Raw genomic sequence first — 16484 nt, 5'->3', positions numbered from 1 at the left:
AGTCACAGGAAACGGTGCGAGGCTCTTCTCTATATATAGTGGTGAATAATAGAAAAAACAATTGAGATGACAATCACTGTGGTCACAGGATTTCCTTTCAACCAGAGACGGGGGGGGAAGTGCTGGCACAATCGAAGATGAAAGATGCCTCAAAACCACACAGGAACCTGAATAGAGACCCAACAATGAAGTTCCTCTTTAGAACCATATATAATAAATCAGAGTTTCACCACAACCACCACATTTTCTGCGAGGTGATACAACATTAGATGAGTAGCAACACTGGTGCACACGTGTTAAGATGTGAATGTGTCAACACATTATCCAGCGACTCCAGTTGCAATGAATGATGAATGGTGCTGGTGTGCTGCCCACCCATCTAAGACCAATGAATCCATGCAGCTCAACTCTAGGGACGGTAACAACAAGAAATAATTCAGCGTGGATGCATGGACGCGTCTAAAAATAGATAAGGTGACCGCCAATTCTGCAACTTCAACACAAGCTAAGGTCGACTTGTCACCTGTATCAACTTCTGAGCACTGTGCATGAAAGAGGTGCCGCTGATCGACAAGCAACACTTCATTTAATGAACAAATCATCAGCCTACAAAATCCAAACAAATGTTAGGATTACTAGAAATGACATTTTTAGTAAGTAATGGTCTTTTAATGGTGCAATTTCAAATGATTAGTGGGCGGCTTTCTTCATTTTCAATTGGTAACACTATACCTGAACAAAATGACCTCAAGAGAACCTTTAGTCTATATCAAATTACATTGACTACATAAGATAGAAGAGGACATGTCACGGAAAAAAAAATCCTCTACACTGCCGTCTATGATGAGCGAACACATATTGCATAAATGTTCAGCGACTATATTAAATGTTAGAATACTTTTTTATTTTACTGCATTTGCACACGGCAAGGACATAACTGGAGAATCAAGTACTTAGATCAGGAATGCAGCAGTGGAGATTTATTAGGGTTCCTGCTCAGCGCTGCAATGCCAGGACAATGCTGGAGTGTCTGACTGCACTCAACCTCTGCAATAGTCCCTTCTGCACACACGCACAGAGTATCTTCTTGCAAACTTATCCAAAAAAGGACAAGTAGAGGGACCCTTCACTGCATTACTGTTACATGCCCTGCAGACACACACAACACACCCATATCTGTCACCAGGCAAAGCTCAGATCCGCCAGTATGGGAGGGGGGGAGAAGAGAGGAGCAGTGAAAGACAGGAAGTCGAAGAAAATCTGGATATAAAGTAGGGAAATAAGCTCACATGTTTGTTATCATTTATCAAGACACAGGCATAGAGAATTCAAACTGAATGATGAGTAGGCTTAACAGAATGAATCCGTCAATGGAGGTGACAAGCAAACAATGGTGGCAGAAGAGAGAGGGGTTGGGGGGGGCAGATAGCAGACATGCAGCGTGAATGGGGGGCTGGTGGACAAAGAGGCAAGCCTGGCCTCATCCAAACAGCTGCTGCACTCCCCTTCATTGCACCTCCGCTACAAATTCCACAAGCAGCCCAACTATGAGGGGCTGTGGTCTGAGTCAGCGATTTCTACACACAAGCAGCTGAGCCCTGCACTCAAAAGCACAGCAGCCACTGGATGTGCAAGCTATTATAGACCACTGTTTCACCGTGTCACCACATCAATTTGTTAGAAACCATCAATGTGTTATTCACAATTCCACTGTGCAAAAGCATTTTCAAACATATCAGAGGGCAGTTTAAATTTCAGGGAATATTAATAATTAAATACCCCCCATTTAAAAAAGGTTTATCTGGTTCACAAGTGTCAAATTCTAGCCCAGGGGGCACTTTGAAATATAATGCAGGATATACTCATTTTAAGCACCTTAAAATGAGTGATTAGGATTATAGTGATTAAACTATGCTCTAGATGCTGTTCTGTCACGAGCACGTCATTAATGTCAACCACCGTCAATCCGGTGTCACTTGTGTCAGTCAGTGGTGAACCACAGAGGAGCATAACACTAAAACTAGCCTCCAATAATTACTTATTAGAGAGACAGAAATTCAGTTTATAATCTTATCTCCCGTTAAATAAGCTCAATTTACTATTCAAGAAACATAACATTTTTTGTTAGTTTGACTTTGTCCTTTACGATAAATGTTTAAATTCATGAATTCTGAAGCACTATTGCCTCATCTTGTTAAATAAGTTAACCCCTTGAGTAAAAATTCAGATTTAGCTTCACTGAAGAAGGACAACATGTAATAGAACATTAACACAGCTGAATGTGGTCAACAAATGTGGAAAAAGTGTCCAAAGATCTGACTGGAACAATAGTTTGTATTAAAAGGCAATGTTTGGCCTTCTCAAGCCAAAAGAGCTTCTGTTAAGAGTCAAGTATGAGACAAATCATAGTAGTTTCAACCACATTAGAGCATAATTCTTGAATTTGTTCAAGATTAGACTTCCAGGAAAAGGGAAAAGAACTTGGCAAGGAAAAAAAATCAGTGTCCCAAAAAGAACATCCGCGGGTAGGGGTATAAAACCAGTGTCATGACAGGGTATCTGAGGACTTTATAAGAATAGAGGATTGAGTTTAGACCGTGCAGTGAACTGAAGATCCATTCCCACACATAGATAGTTTCAGTAAAAACATATCAAATTATATTTTTGTTTCAAGTTAGTTCTAGTAATTGGCCTCCACTTAAAAGATTGGTATGAAGAAAAGCTGGAGGAGAGCATAAACAAGATTAATAGGATCTGGTAGCGGATGAGTGGGAGCAAAATTGTGTCTGTGGCAAACCTCCAGTCACTGGGGTTCTTAATTCTGGGATGTAAACATGAGATGAATTACATTGTACTTGGATATTTATATATCGAACTGTCAATAATAATAAACAAACATGTAGAGATCCATGCTACTGTAACTGTGCACCATCAAATCAATAAAAAAAAGGTTATTTCCATGAGCAAATGTAAGTAAAAAGTTAATACCAGTATTTCATTATCTTTTCAATGGTTTCAGTTTTAACATTTATACAATGCTTACATCCCATGGTATACCCTTATATCTATGTGCATACAATTAAACCCACCTTTCCTGACTCGCTCACAAGTCCCACATCACAAGGATGCTCTGTTTAAGTTAATGCTTTATTAAGTTATCGCTCGCCCGATATCTTGGCGAAAGAGAGGTTACGAGAGTGAAGCCCATTATGACCAAATAACAGGCGTCATCCTTCCTCCAGCCAACTTTAATCCAACCCGCTTTGTTTATACAAAGAGTCCCTTGGGGTAGAGACCTCTGGGATTGATGAATCACAATAACAAACCTCTATACTGACCAACACAGCAGAGTGGCTGTGGTTGGGGTGAACATGAATTAATCTCCAGAAACACAAAGAATTTCATTGCAAATTTGATGCACCTGTACAATAGAGGACAAAGGTCAATTTAATATACATTTAAATCAACCCATTAGTTACCCTTTAAGGTATTAGTATTATTATTTTGGGATAAAAACAGTTTAAATCTTGTAATTATTTACATAGGTGTTAAAGTGCTAAATAAAATTGAAAATGCGTTGTTTTCTTGTTTATTACAGCAAAATACCATCGTGGGTTAAAAACTGTTTGTGTAGGCCGTTAGTCAAGGTTCTTTCGTTGTCACATTTAAATTGAGACTCATTTAAAAACTAAATGTAATGTGCACCTGAGTGTTTGACTAACTAAAGCAAATAAAACAGAACACACAGTTGTTCAGGGCGGTTGCTAACTGTGAAGCACAAGTTCGTGTTCCCATATGATTCAGCAACATCTGCAATGAGTTTTATTTCCAAATGCACATGGTTACCACAGAGACCGTTTTATTATGGCTGTTGTTCACTTCATGCTGAGTAACATTAGCAGTGATACATTTCCTTTACTGGTAAAGTGTCAGAAGTATGCGAGCGAGACAGCGGGCCAGCTGGCGGCTCAACTTGTGCCTGTGATGAATCGCAGTGTTGAGACGTTGTTCCAAAACACACTCTTTTCATTTAGAAACTTTCAAAGAATACAGCTTGGTCTTTTTTTCCCCCTTTAAGCTAAGCTGAGGAGTGTTTTCATTTAAGACACTATTAAGAGGAAATACATCTTATAAATGTCTGTGTGTGTGATTCTACTATGATCCAAGGTCACTACAAGTGTAAGTTGCTTGTATTCACAGGTTTAATTCTGAGCCTCTGTTTGCCTTTACCTGCCGGATGTTACGTGTGCTGACATGAAGAGGCCGCTTACGGTTACTTCAGTCTTCGCAGTTAATTTTGCTTAAATTAAAATCTCAAATAAAATCCAAATCGGAAAGTCAATAATTGGATACTTTTTCTAAAAACTAAAAAAGTAAAAATAAATATCAACAAAACCTAAAGATCATTTTTTGACATGGCTAAAAGAAATTAAAGTAATGTTTAAATTCCAAAGGCCACAATCTCTCTCTGCATTAAATTAGTTTTAGACTTGGAAAACGGGTGGGATTCACAAAATAGTCCACCATAGTGTAAACCTTTCAGAGAAACAGAATTAGAACCCAAGACCAGAGGTGTCATGTATTGAAAGAATACAAATAATGTTATGGTGAGTGATTCTTTCCAAAAGAGGTTAATGCTTTAGGTAGAATCACATTCACATCGTTTTCCTACTAGAAGAAGAGGTCATTACCAACTTGACCAAATAAGCTAATGGAAAAGAAGAAAAGGCCAGGTCTTCAGTGCGGTATAAAAAAAAACATATTAGGTAACGTCATAAGATAGCACAATTCCAAAAGTAAAGCTTGCAATATAAGTGACTTCATCCATTATTCTTGACAAATATTTTGAACAATAGAGTACCCCAAGCGTCACAGAATTTCCAAACAAGCTTCAGAATTGGTCTCTTTGAAGTTAAAAAATAGATTATGTTGGCTCCCATAAAAAGAGGGACTGGATAAATGACAGAGTAGCCAATGGTGGTTACTGGACTCTTATTCAGCGCTGTGGTGTGAACTTGCAAATATCCAGATGAGAAGCTGCGCTTAAGCATGTGTAGCACGGAATTATTTGAAGCTTTAATGTGTTTAAAGAAACTATCAGGGAGGAAATACATGCAAGATAAGAACTTGTACTTGGACTCGCTCACAATTAGAAATATAGAGACTTGAGTGAGTGGTAGCGCGCACAATGACACAATGTTATCCAGCTGTCCTACTTCCTGGTATGACATCATGTGTCCATTTGGTTTGGACTCGCTCACAAAGTCTTTGTGCTTCCTTCCTGTTCTCCATGCCAATGAAAGCCAGACAGGAAACGGCAGAACAGCCAGCAGCTTTAAGGATGTCCTGTCAAAGGACCTCCGATTCTTAAGTTTTAACTCCAGTCAGATAGATACGAGACAAATTCAAAGGCGCATTATCGTAGGCACAAATATCTCAATGGCTTTAACCAGCTTTTAAAATCAAATCTGAACCAAAACATCTCTGTGATCAAGTTGATCTGAATTCAGAAATGTACCATCTACTAGTTTGAATTTTCTTTTAGCTTCCTTGCTGTCATCTTGGGCTCATCCCGACTATTCCAGCTTCCTCTCACCATCTCTGCTTGTATATCAAGAATCAAGATGGACTTCGGCCATATCTGAAACCTCCAATCCATACTATGATTCCTAAAGTGATCGTGTGATCAGTTGAATAAGTCTTTTCCCAAAGTGCCTCATCTTCTGTGCGTGAGGACCTTGTTCGTGGTGAAAATAGGTGAAAGATTCTTCTTCAACTTATCCACGAAACAGAAGTAACAGTCAAGGAAAATAATGGTGCGTCTGTTATCTCAGAGGATCTCAAGGAAAACAAGGTAGTGAAGCTCAGCAACACAGATGAGAATTGCTTGTATAAATGCTGCTGCTTAAATCCAAGGAGGACATTTCCGTAATGGGCCAGACTCCATTAATAGTAAAAAAAAAATTACACAACTCATTTAAAAGCACAAACTAGAAAGTCTATTTTAAGAGTGAGGTGAATTCCCCTGAAAATATCTATGCCTACATATGTATGAGGACCCGCAGGGAAGCAAAGAGATAGTGTTGCGTTCAGGGCTCGCTTGATGGGACGGAAAAGCTTATGAGCTCAATTTAAAGCCCTTTTTTTTTTTTATTCGCCGCCGTTTCCTCTGGGTGCACGGACACCTCTTTCTTTGTCAGGTGTAAGAGTTATAAGAGGCGATAACCTAACTGGGAAAAGCCCAGTAAGTGTTGGTAGTGTTTGCTGCCAAATGAAAGCCATCCAGGGTGGAGCACATCAGCTGCCGCTACACAGCTGGTTGCTGCAGACCAACATTGGGTCTGGACGGTCAGGCCGCTTCCCTTGCGTTTGCCAAATGCTGGCTGGCATGGCCGGCAGCTTTTGATGCCGCAGCTTTTACCTTCTACAATAAACAGAAGGTCTAGGTCAAAACACAACGCAGGAAATTATGGCAGGAAAGACGGAAAACAGGAAATCTGTCAGTGAAAGGATGCAAGCGCACAAACACACAATAAGTCTGTTCCTGTATAGAAGCGTAGTGCGGCTACAGTTTAATATCCAACTGTACTAGTCTCTACAATAACACACATTCAAAATACATATCTAAGAGGTTAAATTCCACATTAAACACCAGTTAAATCTGAATGAAACGGCTACGCTCATTCATCTAATCATTGCTAGAAAGAAATGTGACCCTGTGCTACACAAGTATTCTTGTCGTGCACAACAAGTTTAATTACCACGATTTTATGAATACCTTCGATCAAAGGGGAGAACGCTGATATAATTTACAGCCGTTTTTAAAGCCTAAGCAAGGACACAGAAACTTCTGCGGTAACTGTGAGGAATCAGGATTCAGCGTACTTTCCCATGTTCATTCTCCCCATGGCTGCAGGTCATATAGGGGTCTCCATTTCAGCTGTAATGAGGTCACAAAACAAGAGAGAAAAGAACACCCAACACAAATGTTTGTCCTCCCTGTCCTGTACATTCTTTGGAGAAAATGCTTTTTTGGTTATTTATTTTAAAATAACAGGTCGTGTTGACCAACCACAATGTTGGTCTGGGAAATCACAGAATCCTTCCCATTTTAAGAACCTCATCTTGAACCCGTTTTATGTCTTCATGTCCGACTTCTGCTCTGATTATGTGCTAACTATGTTCATCTGATCCAAATTCCCTTTAATAGACTTCAGTTCACACAAGTGGCGAAGTGTTGCTATTTAAATAGAAGGCGGTAGTGAGATGTCACTCAGTCTCATTTTAAAATAAAGATAAATATTACAAAGAAAATATTTGCTTTAGGTCTGACTTCCTTGTAATTTTTTAAGAACATTTAAAAAAAAAAAAGTAGGCAAGGAACGACAAGCCTAGGACAGCAGATACCAAAGAGAGTACTCAACAGTAAACATCAGCGGACTGTAAAACATTAACATGGTTCACAGTTCATGTTGTGTCTGGCCAAACTCATCCTGCTTGTTTTTACTGTCAATACAGGAAAATGTCGCCATGAATCACCACTTGGCATTCAAGGTAAGGGGCATTGTTGCAAAGCCAGCTGCAAGACTTGGGTTCTCTACGGGGACTAGCAGTCGAGACTAAATATCCCACTCTATGGAATATAATATGAAGGAAATTAACAAGTAGAAAGGGACCTAGAGTGGAGGTTTGAAAGATACCAGCCACTTTCAGAACTTTAAATTATTTACTGGCCTACCATTTTTTTTAAACACAGAATCCCTATGCAAGTTAAATAACCACCGCTGTGTCTAGTTCAACTTAACAAGACTGCTTCGCTTAACATTTACATGTCAACGTTTGGGGGGGAAAATCCCTTAAAATGCTTGAATTTTTTTGGATCAATCGCCTTTCTCTGAAGTTGCTGTGAAACTTTGAGGGCTTTAAAAGACACGCAGGGCAAAGCAGACATGCTCCGGCAGCGAGCTGGGCCTCTACGCCAGATAAAAAAGGTGAGTTGTTCACATTCCTCTTTCATGCACAAACCAAACCCCCGATGTCACACACACCACAGTTGTTTTTGTACGAGTCTGTATGTGTGTGTGTGTGTGGGGGGTCTGGCAACAATGTTCTTTTTACCTTCAATCTTTACATTCATTATTCCAGGTAGTAAACAAGTCTTTGGCATCACCTGCCTACTTTGATGCACATTTTTTACATTTACTCTTACACAATAATTCCCAACTGCCACCAGGCCACCGATAAGAGCGAGTTATCAAGAAGCTATCATGCACCACCCAAACAAAGTGGTTTGCAAAGTAGTCGTGAAAGCTAACACAAGTGAAAAGGCTTGACAGATGTCCGAGTATATGGTCCAGAGATGAACCAGTGGTCGTGATGGAAGACTCTCCGGATAGATGCTGGTTATGCATTAAATGTAATCTCTTCAGCACTGTTATCAGGTTATCTTGATCTGGTCGACTCTTAACTGTGACTAAAAGACTAAATAATCTGGCTTTGTCACATTAAAACAAATAAATATTACGGAAACTACAACACTATGAGAAGGAAAATACAATTTTAAAACTAAACCAAATTAAGTTTGGGCTTTTGCCGTCAATGTGTCAGGACAGAAGAAAAAAATGTTTTTTAAATTTAGCAGAAAATGGCTTATCTACAAAGTACTCCTTTTTCCCACCACAGAGGCAAGGTTTGTCCTTGGTTGACATTTTAAGTAAATACTTCCAGGTAAGCAACTTTAAAAATGAAATAAGTTTACTGCGAGATCCAGATGGTCAAAATATTAAAATGTATCAGTAATAAAAAAAAATTTTATTCCAGAAAACAGATAAAACCTGGGAGAGAATTAAATTTCAAATGTATCAATAAAGGAGAAAACTTCTCAATTCAAAACTATGGTGTTAGCATGAGTGCAACACAGCTTAAAATGTACAGATTTTTAATTTAATTTTTGTTTATTTACTTATATTAAAAAAAATAAGTTTTGCAAAATATTTTTTAAACCATAAAAGGAAAGACAATAAGGTAAGGTAAATACCATACCATATGATCATTAGTTTTATATTGTTTGGAATGGGACTTTAAAAGATGGTGGCACAGAGCAATTCACAAGTTTGAACTCCTGGATTGACCGCAAATCAAGGCATGATTATGGATTATTTGAATCTAATCATTTGGAAAATATAGATTTTGAGTAACCAGTCAGTTTAGACATAACAAGCTAAAGTTAGCGAACCGACTCTCCTGAGGACACAGTGCACTTGAGCATGGAGATGAAAGACGACATCAAAGACCACGTTAAAGCCAAAAAAGAAGAGTCACACACAGAGACTAAAGAGAGGCAAGACTTGCTAAAGAAGTGAAATGCTAGCAGACCACCAAACATTCTTCCTGACGAATATCTGTGTCATTTTGTTCCATTGAGTCATTGAATGAAATCACTTTAGAGTATTATTAAAGGATATTCCCCTATGATGGATACCCATGGAATGGGATGTGCCTTTAAAAGATTCAATCTTTAAACTTGAAGTGGCATTGGCAAACAGAAAGGTTAGTCCAGTAATTCCTCAATAACAACATTTGGGAAGAAAATAAATATGAATAATGTGACTAAATAACTATCCAAGACTAGCAACATACGTGACTTGAAGAATTCATACTTAAGGACTCATATAAGACTTTGTTTATGTTAAATAGACCCTGCTGGAGGAGTTTATAAAGATTTAAAGTAATCCAACCAACATCTTCAATTTGAAAAAGTCAGTTTGGACACAACGACTCCTCCTGAGCTCCGAACTAAACTTTAAATGGGCTCGGCTGGAAATGGGCTCGTGCAGTGAAGCATGTAGATAAAAGAGAACATCAAAGACACATTAAAGGCAAAAGGAAGTATTGCACGCAGGAGGGTTGACTTGCTACGGAAGCTAAATGCTAGCAGATCAGCGAACACTTCCCGACAAAGACCTGAGCTCTCAACGAGAAACCTGGTCCAACGACAGCATGCTGCCACACGACTTCAGACGGATGCTACTTTTAGACTTCTTCTTTCATGCTCCATGATGTTGCTCATGTTTTGTTTTCAGAATTAGAATCATTTTTATTGCCATAGCAAAACCACCAAATAGGTATTTCCTTCAGTACGGTGTTTGTTTGATGTGCTGTTGTATTGCTGTCATTCCCAGAGATCATGAACCCCCTTCACTAGATTAAGTCATTGAAGGAAATGACAATAGATTTATTGAAATGAGATGTCAAAACTGATACCATAATTGATGCTTAAAACTATTTGTATGCCATTGGTGCTGAAATGTTACTGACATGTTACTACTGTAAGTAATTTTTATTTATATAGCGCTTTTCCAGACCAGGGTCACAAAGCGCTTAAACCATCAAAACAATATTCAATAAAGTATATACTTTAACGGGCAAGATAAAACTGATAACACAACAGGAGTTCCAGAAAATGTAACTGGTTATATTCATTTCTCAGATGGTTAAAAGTTAGTTACAGAGAATAAACATTAAAGACTACACCCTTGGTAAAAAAAAAAAAAAAAAAAAAAACTGTGGTGACATTTCGAAACTATTTTCCTATGTATTGACACTCTTGGATGACGACTTTAGGAAGGGTTGGTGTGAGGAGGCCAACTGAGCCTCACTACTACTATAAAAGGAATGTAATGTTAAAGGGAGGATCTCTGCACCAGCTAACATTACTGGACTATGTCGTCTTACCAAAAAAGACATGGAGGACTTTTTAAACAAAGTTAAGTTTACTCACCCCACTCCAAAAACTCCAGGATGTTCTTCTCCCTCCTGAGAGGAGAGTTGTTGCACTCATCGTAGAGACACACCAGGATGTCCAGCAGGGTCTCCACGCTCAGACACTGGCCAGTGGACTGGACCGGACCGTCCAGAACCAGCTTCTCAAGTTTCTTCAAACGCACCTCTCCCGACATGGTTTATTCCTTATGTGGGTATCTTCGATGTAATGGGGGATCTGGGATCGAGCAGACACCCCCCCTGGGTTCTGTTTAAAAAAAGCAACCCTTTGTAGAACTTATCCAACTATTGACTAAAAAAAACAAAACAATAATAAAACTTTAACCAAGTCTTAATTCATGTAAGTGTTCATGGTCGTTCCCCCGACATCCAGCATCTAGGAGGAGGGTAGGACATGAAGCCCATTTTAGGAACTAGTCAACATTAAAAACACTTTAAGACCCGGGGCCGGGTTAGATGTGCAAAAATCCTGACCTTGTGTTGTGGATTTTTTCCAATCGCCTCTTGAGGGGCTGATAGTAATGTTAAAAACAAGTCACGAGGGGTCTAGTGGATCCTAGTGTCGTCTTGTTGGGGTATTTCTTCGATCCCTCATTCTTGCAACGACCCCGAAAAAATGCAGATCTGCAATGCTACAAAGCCGCCCCTCCTCTGCTCCAGGAATGGAAGGGCGACACAGGCTTAGTTAGCAAGCCTGCTAGCTTAGCTCGCTAGCTCGCCTGCGAGTACCATACAAAGAAAGTCAAAATCCAATCCTCGCGTGTCGCCTTCTTGGTTCTTTTCTTTCACATCCAACGGAGGATCGGTCCCGGTTCTCGCAACTCAACGACGGCACAAATGTTCTCTAAATCCCATTCTACGGAAGCAAAAACTAAACGTTTAGTTTCAAAGCTTCGTTTTGGAAAGTTCCCCTTGAATTTTCGTCTGGTTTTATAACCTTCAAAGTTTTGGTGTCTTGGTCACACGCCGAGAGGGAGAGCCTTTGGTTGTCTTGTCTCGTTTATTCCAAATCCGGGACCCAGCCTTCGCTCCCCTGTCCTGTCCTGTGCCTCCCCCGCCGGTCGCTCGCCTCTCTGTCTTTGCACCGTCAAGCTACCAGCAGCTCGCTTCCCAGAGACGTTTCACGGGAAAAGAGTGTCCGACGTGACTGCGCAATGGATTGTGGGACATCGGTATTTAAACGCCAATCCTATCTATTACGATTAAAGGACACTTTTCTCTTTACAACAATGTTTAGTCTTTGAACTTTCAGAAACTAGAAACGCCGACTTAGATACGTCTATGGGACGTCATCGTACAGAAATTCATGAAAGTTACTACGCATGCGCATAGCGAGCATGACGAAGGGAACGAAGCATCTCCTCCGAGATCACAATGTCTGGTTGCTGGTGCGAGCAAAATCCCAGATCATCATCATGGCGTCTGGGAGCATCTGCTGTGCGGAGGGGGTAGGGGGGTTGGATGGTGGTCGTGCTGGAGTTGGGGGTTTTAGGGAAGGAAGACTCTTTTGACTTTTGGCACAGGAGAGGATATATGTCATATATATATATCTATATATATATATAAGTTATTATTAATTTTTATAATGAGATTTATGATGTTAGATGTATTCAGTAATACTGGGTAGTAACATACGAACTATATATATATATAATAATAATAATAATAATAATAATAATAATACTATTTAATTATAAACTATTTTAATGGTATCTGTATTTTATTTCTGGGATAAATCATCTCTGCACCATCTTAATGGGTGTGATCAGAAAATAAGCTTCCCATCTTTATCTTAGTAAAGTTGTAATGAGTTTTATGTTATAATAACCTAATAAAACATATTGATTGAGTCCTTTTCTGTACGGTATAGTCAACAGTTGAATATAACAAACTTCAGAACGCTTTTAAAGTAAATCAAATAAAAAAATAAAGGTTTTTATTTGTCCTTCCCATACATTTTGTTGTTGGCTATTCACAAAAACAAGCTTTTATATTTATGTTTATAATATAATAATCACTTTAATGACAATTTCCGCGTGTTAAAAATGATACATTAATGTGCAGGTATATTTATATAAATAAATAAACCGATTCATTCATAAACGTCGTCTAAGGTGAGTTACTTCCTGGTTCGTTTATACAACAATTGCGCCCTCTAGTGTCAGAACAATATTTTACCGTCTGAGTCCTTTAGCAAACATCTGTAAAGTAAGTCAGATGGTAACGTTTCCAAACTTCCAAAATAAAAGTATGCCGGTTAAGTTAATTTTTCAAGATCAATTGATTGAATTTGTTATGACGCATCACCAGGGAATATTCTGGAAAAGTCACCAGTGCATTACTGTACACAAATATGGATACAAATGTTACTAACTCTATTATTGTAAAATAGATGGCTCTGACCTAAACACATCCTGTTTACCTACAACAATAGCACAAGACAAACTTTCTGGTTCTGCCATGGAGGGACGTTTAAAAATAAATAAAACAACTCCGACAACGAGCAACATGGTGTGGTAAAACAATAAAATAAAGTCAATAAAAATGGTTAAAAACAAGTTTTTGCTATGTACTAAAATGATTTATGTGTATGCATTATCTATTTTAATGTAATCAATAAAAAAAGAAAAATGTCAAAACTTCCAAACACGGAAGTCCTTAGACCTGACACTGTCTGATGATAAGAAAGATAGAATTTAGATTTAACATAACATTTAAAAATATATATCAATATAAAGCAAAATAATGTACAGCAAAATGAGAGTTTACTATACGTTTTATTATTTCATTGCATAGTTGATGACTGAATTTCATTTATTAATTTATTATGTTTAATTTTAGATGGTATATTCATGCCATTTTACCTTATTCCATATTTATTTTGGCCAGACGTGCCGCCAGAACCACCACAGTATCAAATGTGGCCCAAAGGAAAGGATTAGGGTTTTAACTGTGTAATTCCAAATAATGAGACTTTCTCTATTGTTGATTACGTAATGAAAATATTAATTGTTAGACGTATTTAATCATGTCTGATCCGATTTGTCTCCGCTGCTGCCTCATTAATGGGCTCTGTGAAATGCAATTAGACTGCTGGACTGTGTGCCATTGAGCAACAATGGCGTCGATCCTGCACAGGTCTGGCACTTTGTCAGACATCGTTGATGATTGTTGAAAAACGCATTGATCCCTCATGGTCGTCTGCAGACTCCAAAAAGAAACCAGTCGTGGTCATTTATGTGCAAACTAGTGTGGTCCATTTCTCCAAATATTTGATGTTGAGATAAAGCAGCAAATGTTGGGTCAGGAGGTTTGTAATGCCATCGGTACATCCATGTGAATGACGAGGACCGACCACCAACATTAGTTCAATATTGACTCTTCCTAGAAGGGAGGGGGAGTTAAATGCTGGAACTTTATAGGCAAAGAAACCCCCTGAGATATTGCAACACTGGAACTTCAACAGCCACCAGTGAGGAGTTGCTGTTTTGGCAAATGGAGGCCAATGGCCCATAAATTGGACGTCTTTTGAATGCAAATGTTTGGATGTTAATTAACACCTTACATGTTGATTGAGATCGCTTGTTGGCCTTTGATTGAAAAGAAATGGCACCTCCTGGCATCAGATGTGGCTTTGAACTAGGAGGCTGCTCACATGGGAAGGAAGCAAGACTGAGAAATATCACACAAAGGACATCTTAATTTCCCGAATTAGGGGTTGTAATGTTTGTAGAAAGAGGGCACTCATGTATTCTGGGCCGAAGAGAACATACTTTCAGTAGGATGGGCCTTTGACTGGACCGGACAATAGATGCTGTGAATCTACATGTCTGCTCTGATGATTCCAGACAATCTTGAGGACTTTCTTAGATCAGTCTGTGCTAGAGATTTGTCTTTGTTGTCAATGTTTGAAAAGAACACATTTCTGTGCAAATTGGTAGCAAATAATATATTTTACATAAAAAAATCTTTTGCAGATTTAAATTTGTACAAAAAATATGAATTTCTCGTTACATGATTTAAAATGAATCGAAAGCAAAATGGGTTTATAATCTATTTAATTAAATATAATTGATAAAATGCCTCTCTTAATTAAGAGTAATTTAATTTTGCTGTCAATGTGCAAATGTTTTTATAAGATTTCAGTTTAAGTGAACAATGTAATTCCAAGAATGTGCACTAAGTCAATAGAACAGTGAACATTAGCTAAGATTATATATAATAAATATCAATATATGTGTGCAAAATAAAAGTATTTTAAAAAACGTACAAAAATAGTAGATTTTCATTTCTAAATTCAAAATCTTAAATACCCCAGACAGAAAGAAATATGTTTTTTAAATATTTAACGCTTTCCTTGAGAAATACGATAAGAATACATGGATCATTAAAAAACATGTTTTACTACAGTATTCCTTTCTCTATATTAGAATATTTAATGTCTTTATTAATATTAGTCTATTTACTTTAACACATTGGATATCTATATCAAGTTGTCTTTGATCTGTATTTGATTTCAAACCATTTAATTTGAATAAAAGCTAATAGCTACTAAATTTGACTTTTTAATAATCACACTAAATTTATTTTCAGTCTACAGAGAAAATTAACATATTCAAATTCTTGATTCAATTCTTCTCAATTCTTTATGTAGTAAAGTGCCTTTCAGGAGTTTACCTGAGAGACCAAACAAGTATATTGGGTCGTGTGTATTTTTTATGTATATATTTCAATATCATAAAAATTTAATTGAAATCAATTTACATTGTAAATACATTTTAAGCAGTGGCAGCACAAACAACATGAATAATACAAACATGAAAACTATGTGAAATGTATATATTTAATATAAAACATATTGTACATTATATAAGATTACAATTTACACAAAATAACAACTGCACCATTATTACATTTGCTGCTGGTATAAGGTTTACAACCACAAATAAAGAGACACAAAAAAAACCCTAATGTAATTACAAGAATTTTGTTTATGTTTATTATCTAGTTTTCAGCATGGATATTCTGATCAATATATTCTTCTGTTGGCCGAGCAACAGTGAGCAGGTCTGGCAGTCATCTGTCATGTGCTCTTCCTGTGAGCTCCTTCAGTCTGTCTGACATCTCTGAGCAAACACGGCCCAATACACAATCACAGGCCTGTGGGCAGCCAGTGAGAGCTCTGCTCCTGTAATGTTTGTGTGACAAAAAAGGCAAGGCAAATCCTCGCAATGGAATCAGATAATCACCAACTTGTGAAGAGCCTGCCCCAATCCACATCCACGCCGGCCCCCCGGCCCCTGGATTAACTGTCTGTTTGGCTAATAATTTTAATCTGCTGGAGAGGGCAAAGAATGGGTGACAGGGGCCCCCGGAATAAACATCTAATCCTCTGTTCATCCCCTCCCTTCGGTTCACTACATTTCCTCCAATACCCCCGTGGTGAAACCCGCCTGAACCAAAAATGGAGAGACTAATGGTGTTTTTTTGTAAGTCAGTCTCCCTTCTGATCCTGGAGTCCATCATTTCTTCCCAGACAGGACTAAGTCCACTTTGTGACAGACTGTTGCCAGACTGACATTGTCCAGTGGAATGTACATGGCAAAGCGTGGGGTGTGTAGACAAGGGTGCTAGTGAGGAGTGGGAGCGCTGCAGGTTCAAAGGGTCAAGAGATGGCTGTCTGGGGCCACATCTGTGGCAGG

The 16484-nt window shown here is 38.3% G+C and overlaps 1 protein-coding gene across 2 annotated transcripts in view; it reads right to left on the bottom strand.

Annotated features, from left to right (window-relative positions):
• cdc42bpab (CDC42 binding protein kinase alpha (DMPK-like) b) overlaps nucleotides 1-11906 on the bottom strand; it is a 51963-nt gene extending 40057 nt beyond the window's left edge. The window contains exon 1 of one of the 2 annotated variants that reach the window (XM_087805640.1): nucleotides 10781-11906. In XM_087805640.1, the coding sequence (XP_087661766.1) occupies nucleotides 10781-10958 (178 nt within the window). In that variant the 5' untranslated portion in view covers nucleotides 10959-11906. The remainder of the gene's footprint in view (nucleotides 1-10780) is intronic. The other variant, XM_087805639.1, reaches the window with a different exon arrangement.
• Nucleotides 11907-16484: the final 4578 nt, after the last annotated feature.

The sequence above is a fragment of the Callionymus lyra genome, chromosome 13 (assembly GCF_982586985.1).
Source record: "Callionymus lyra chromosome 13, fCalLyr1.hap1.1, whole genome shotgun sequence".
In the NCBI taxonomy this organism is placed as follows: domain Eukaryota; kingdom Metazoa; phylum Chordata; class Actinopteri; order Syngnathiformes; family Callionymidae; genus Callionymus; species Callionymus lyra.
Note: the sequence above shows the minus strand (reverse complement) of the source record. Positions and strands in the feature narration are given on the sequence as shown.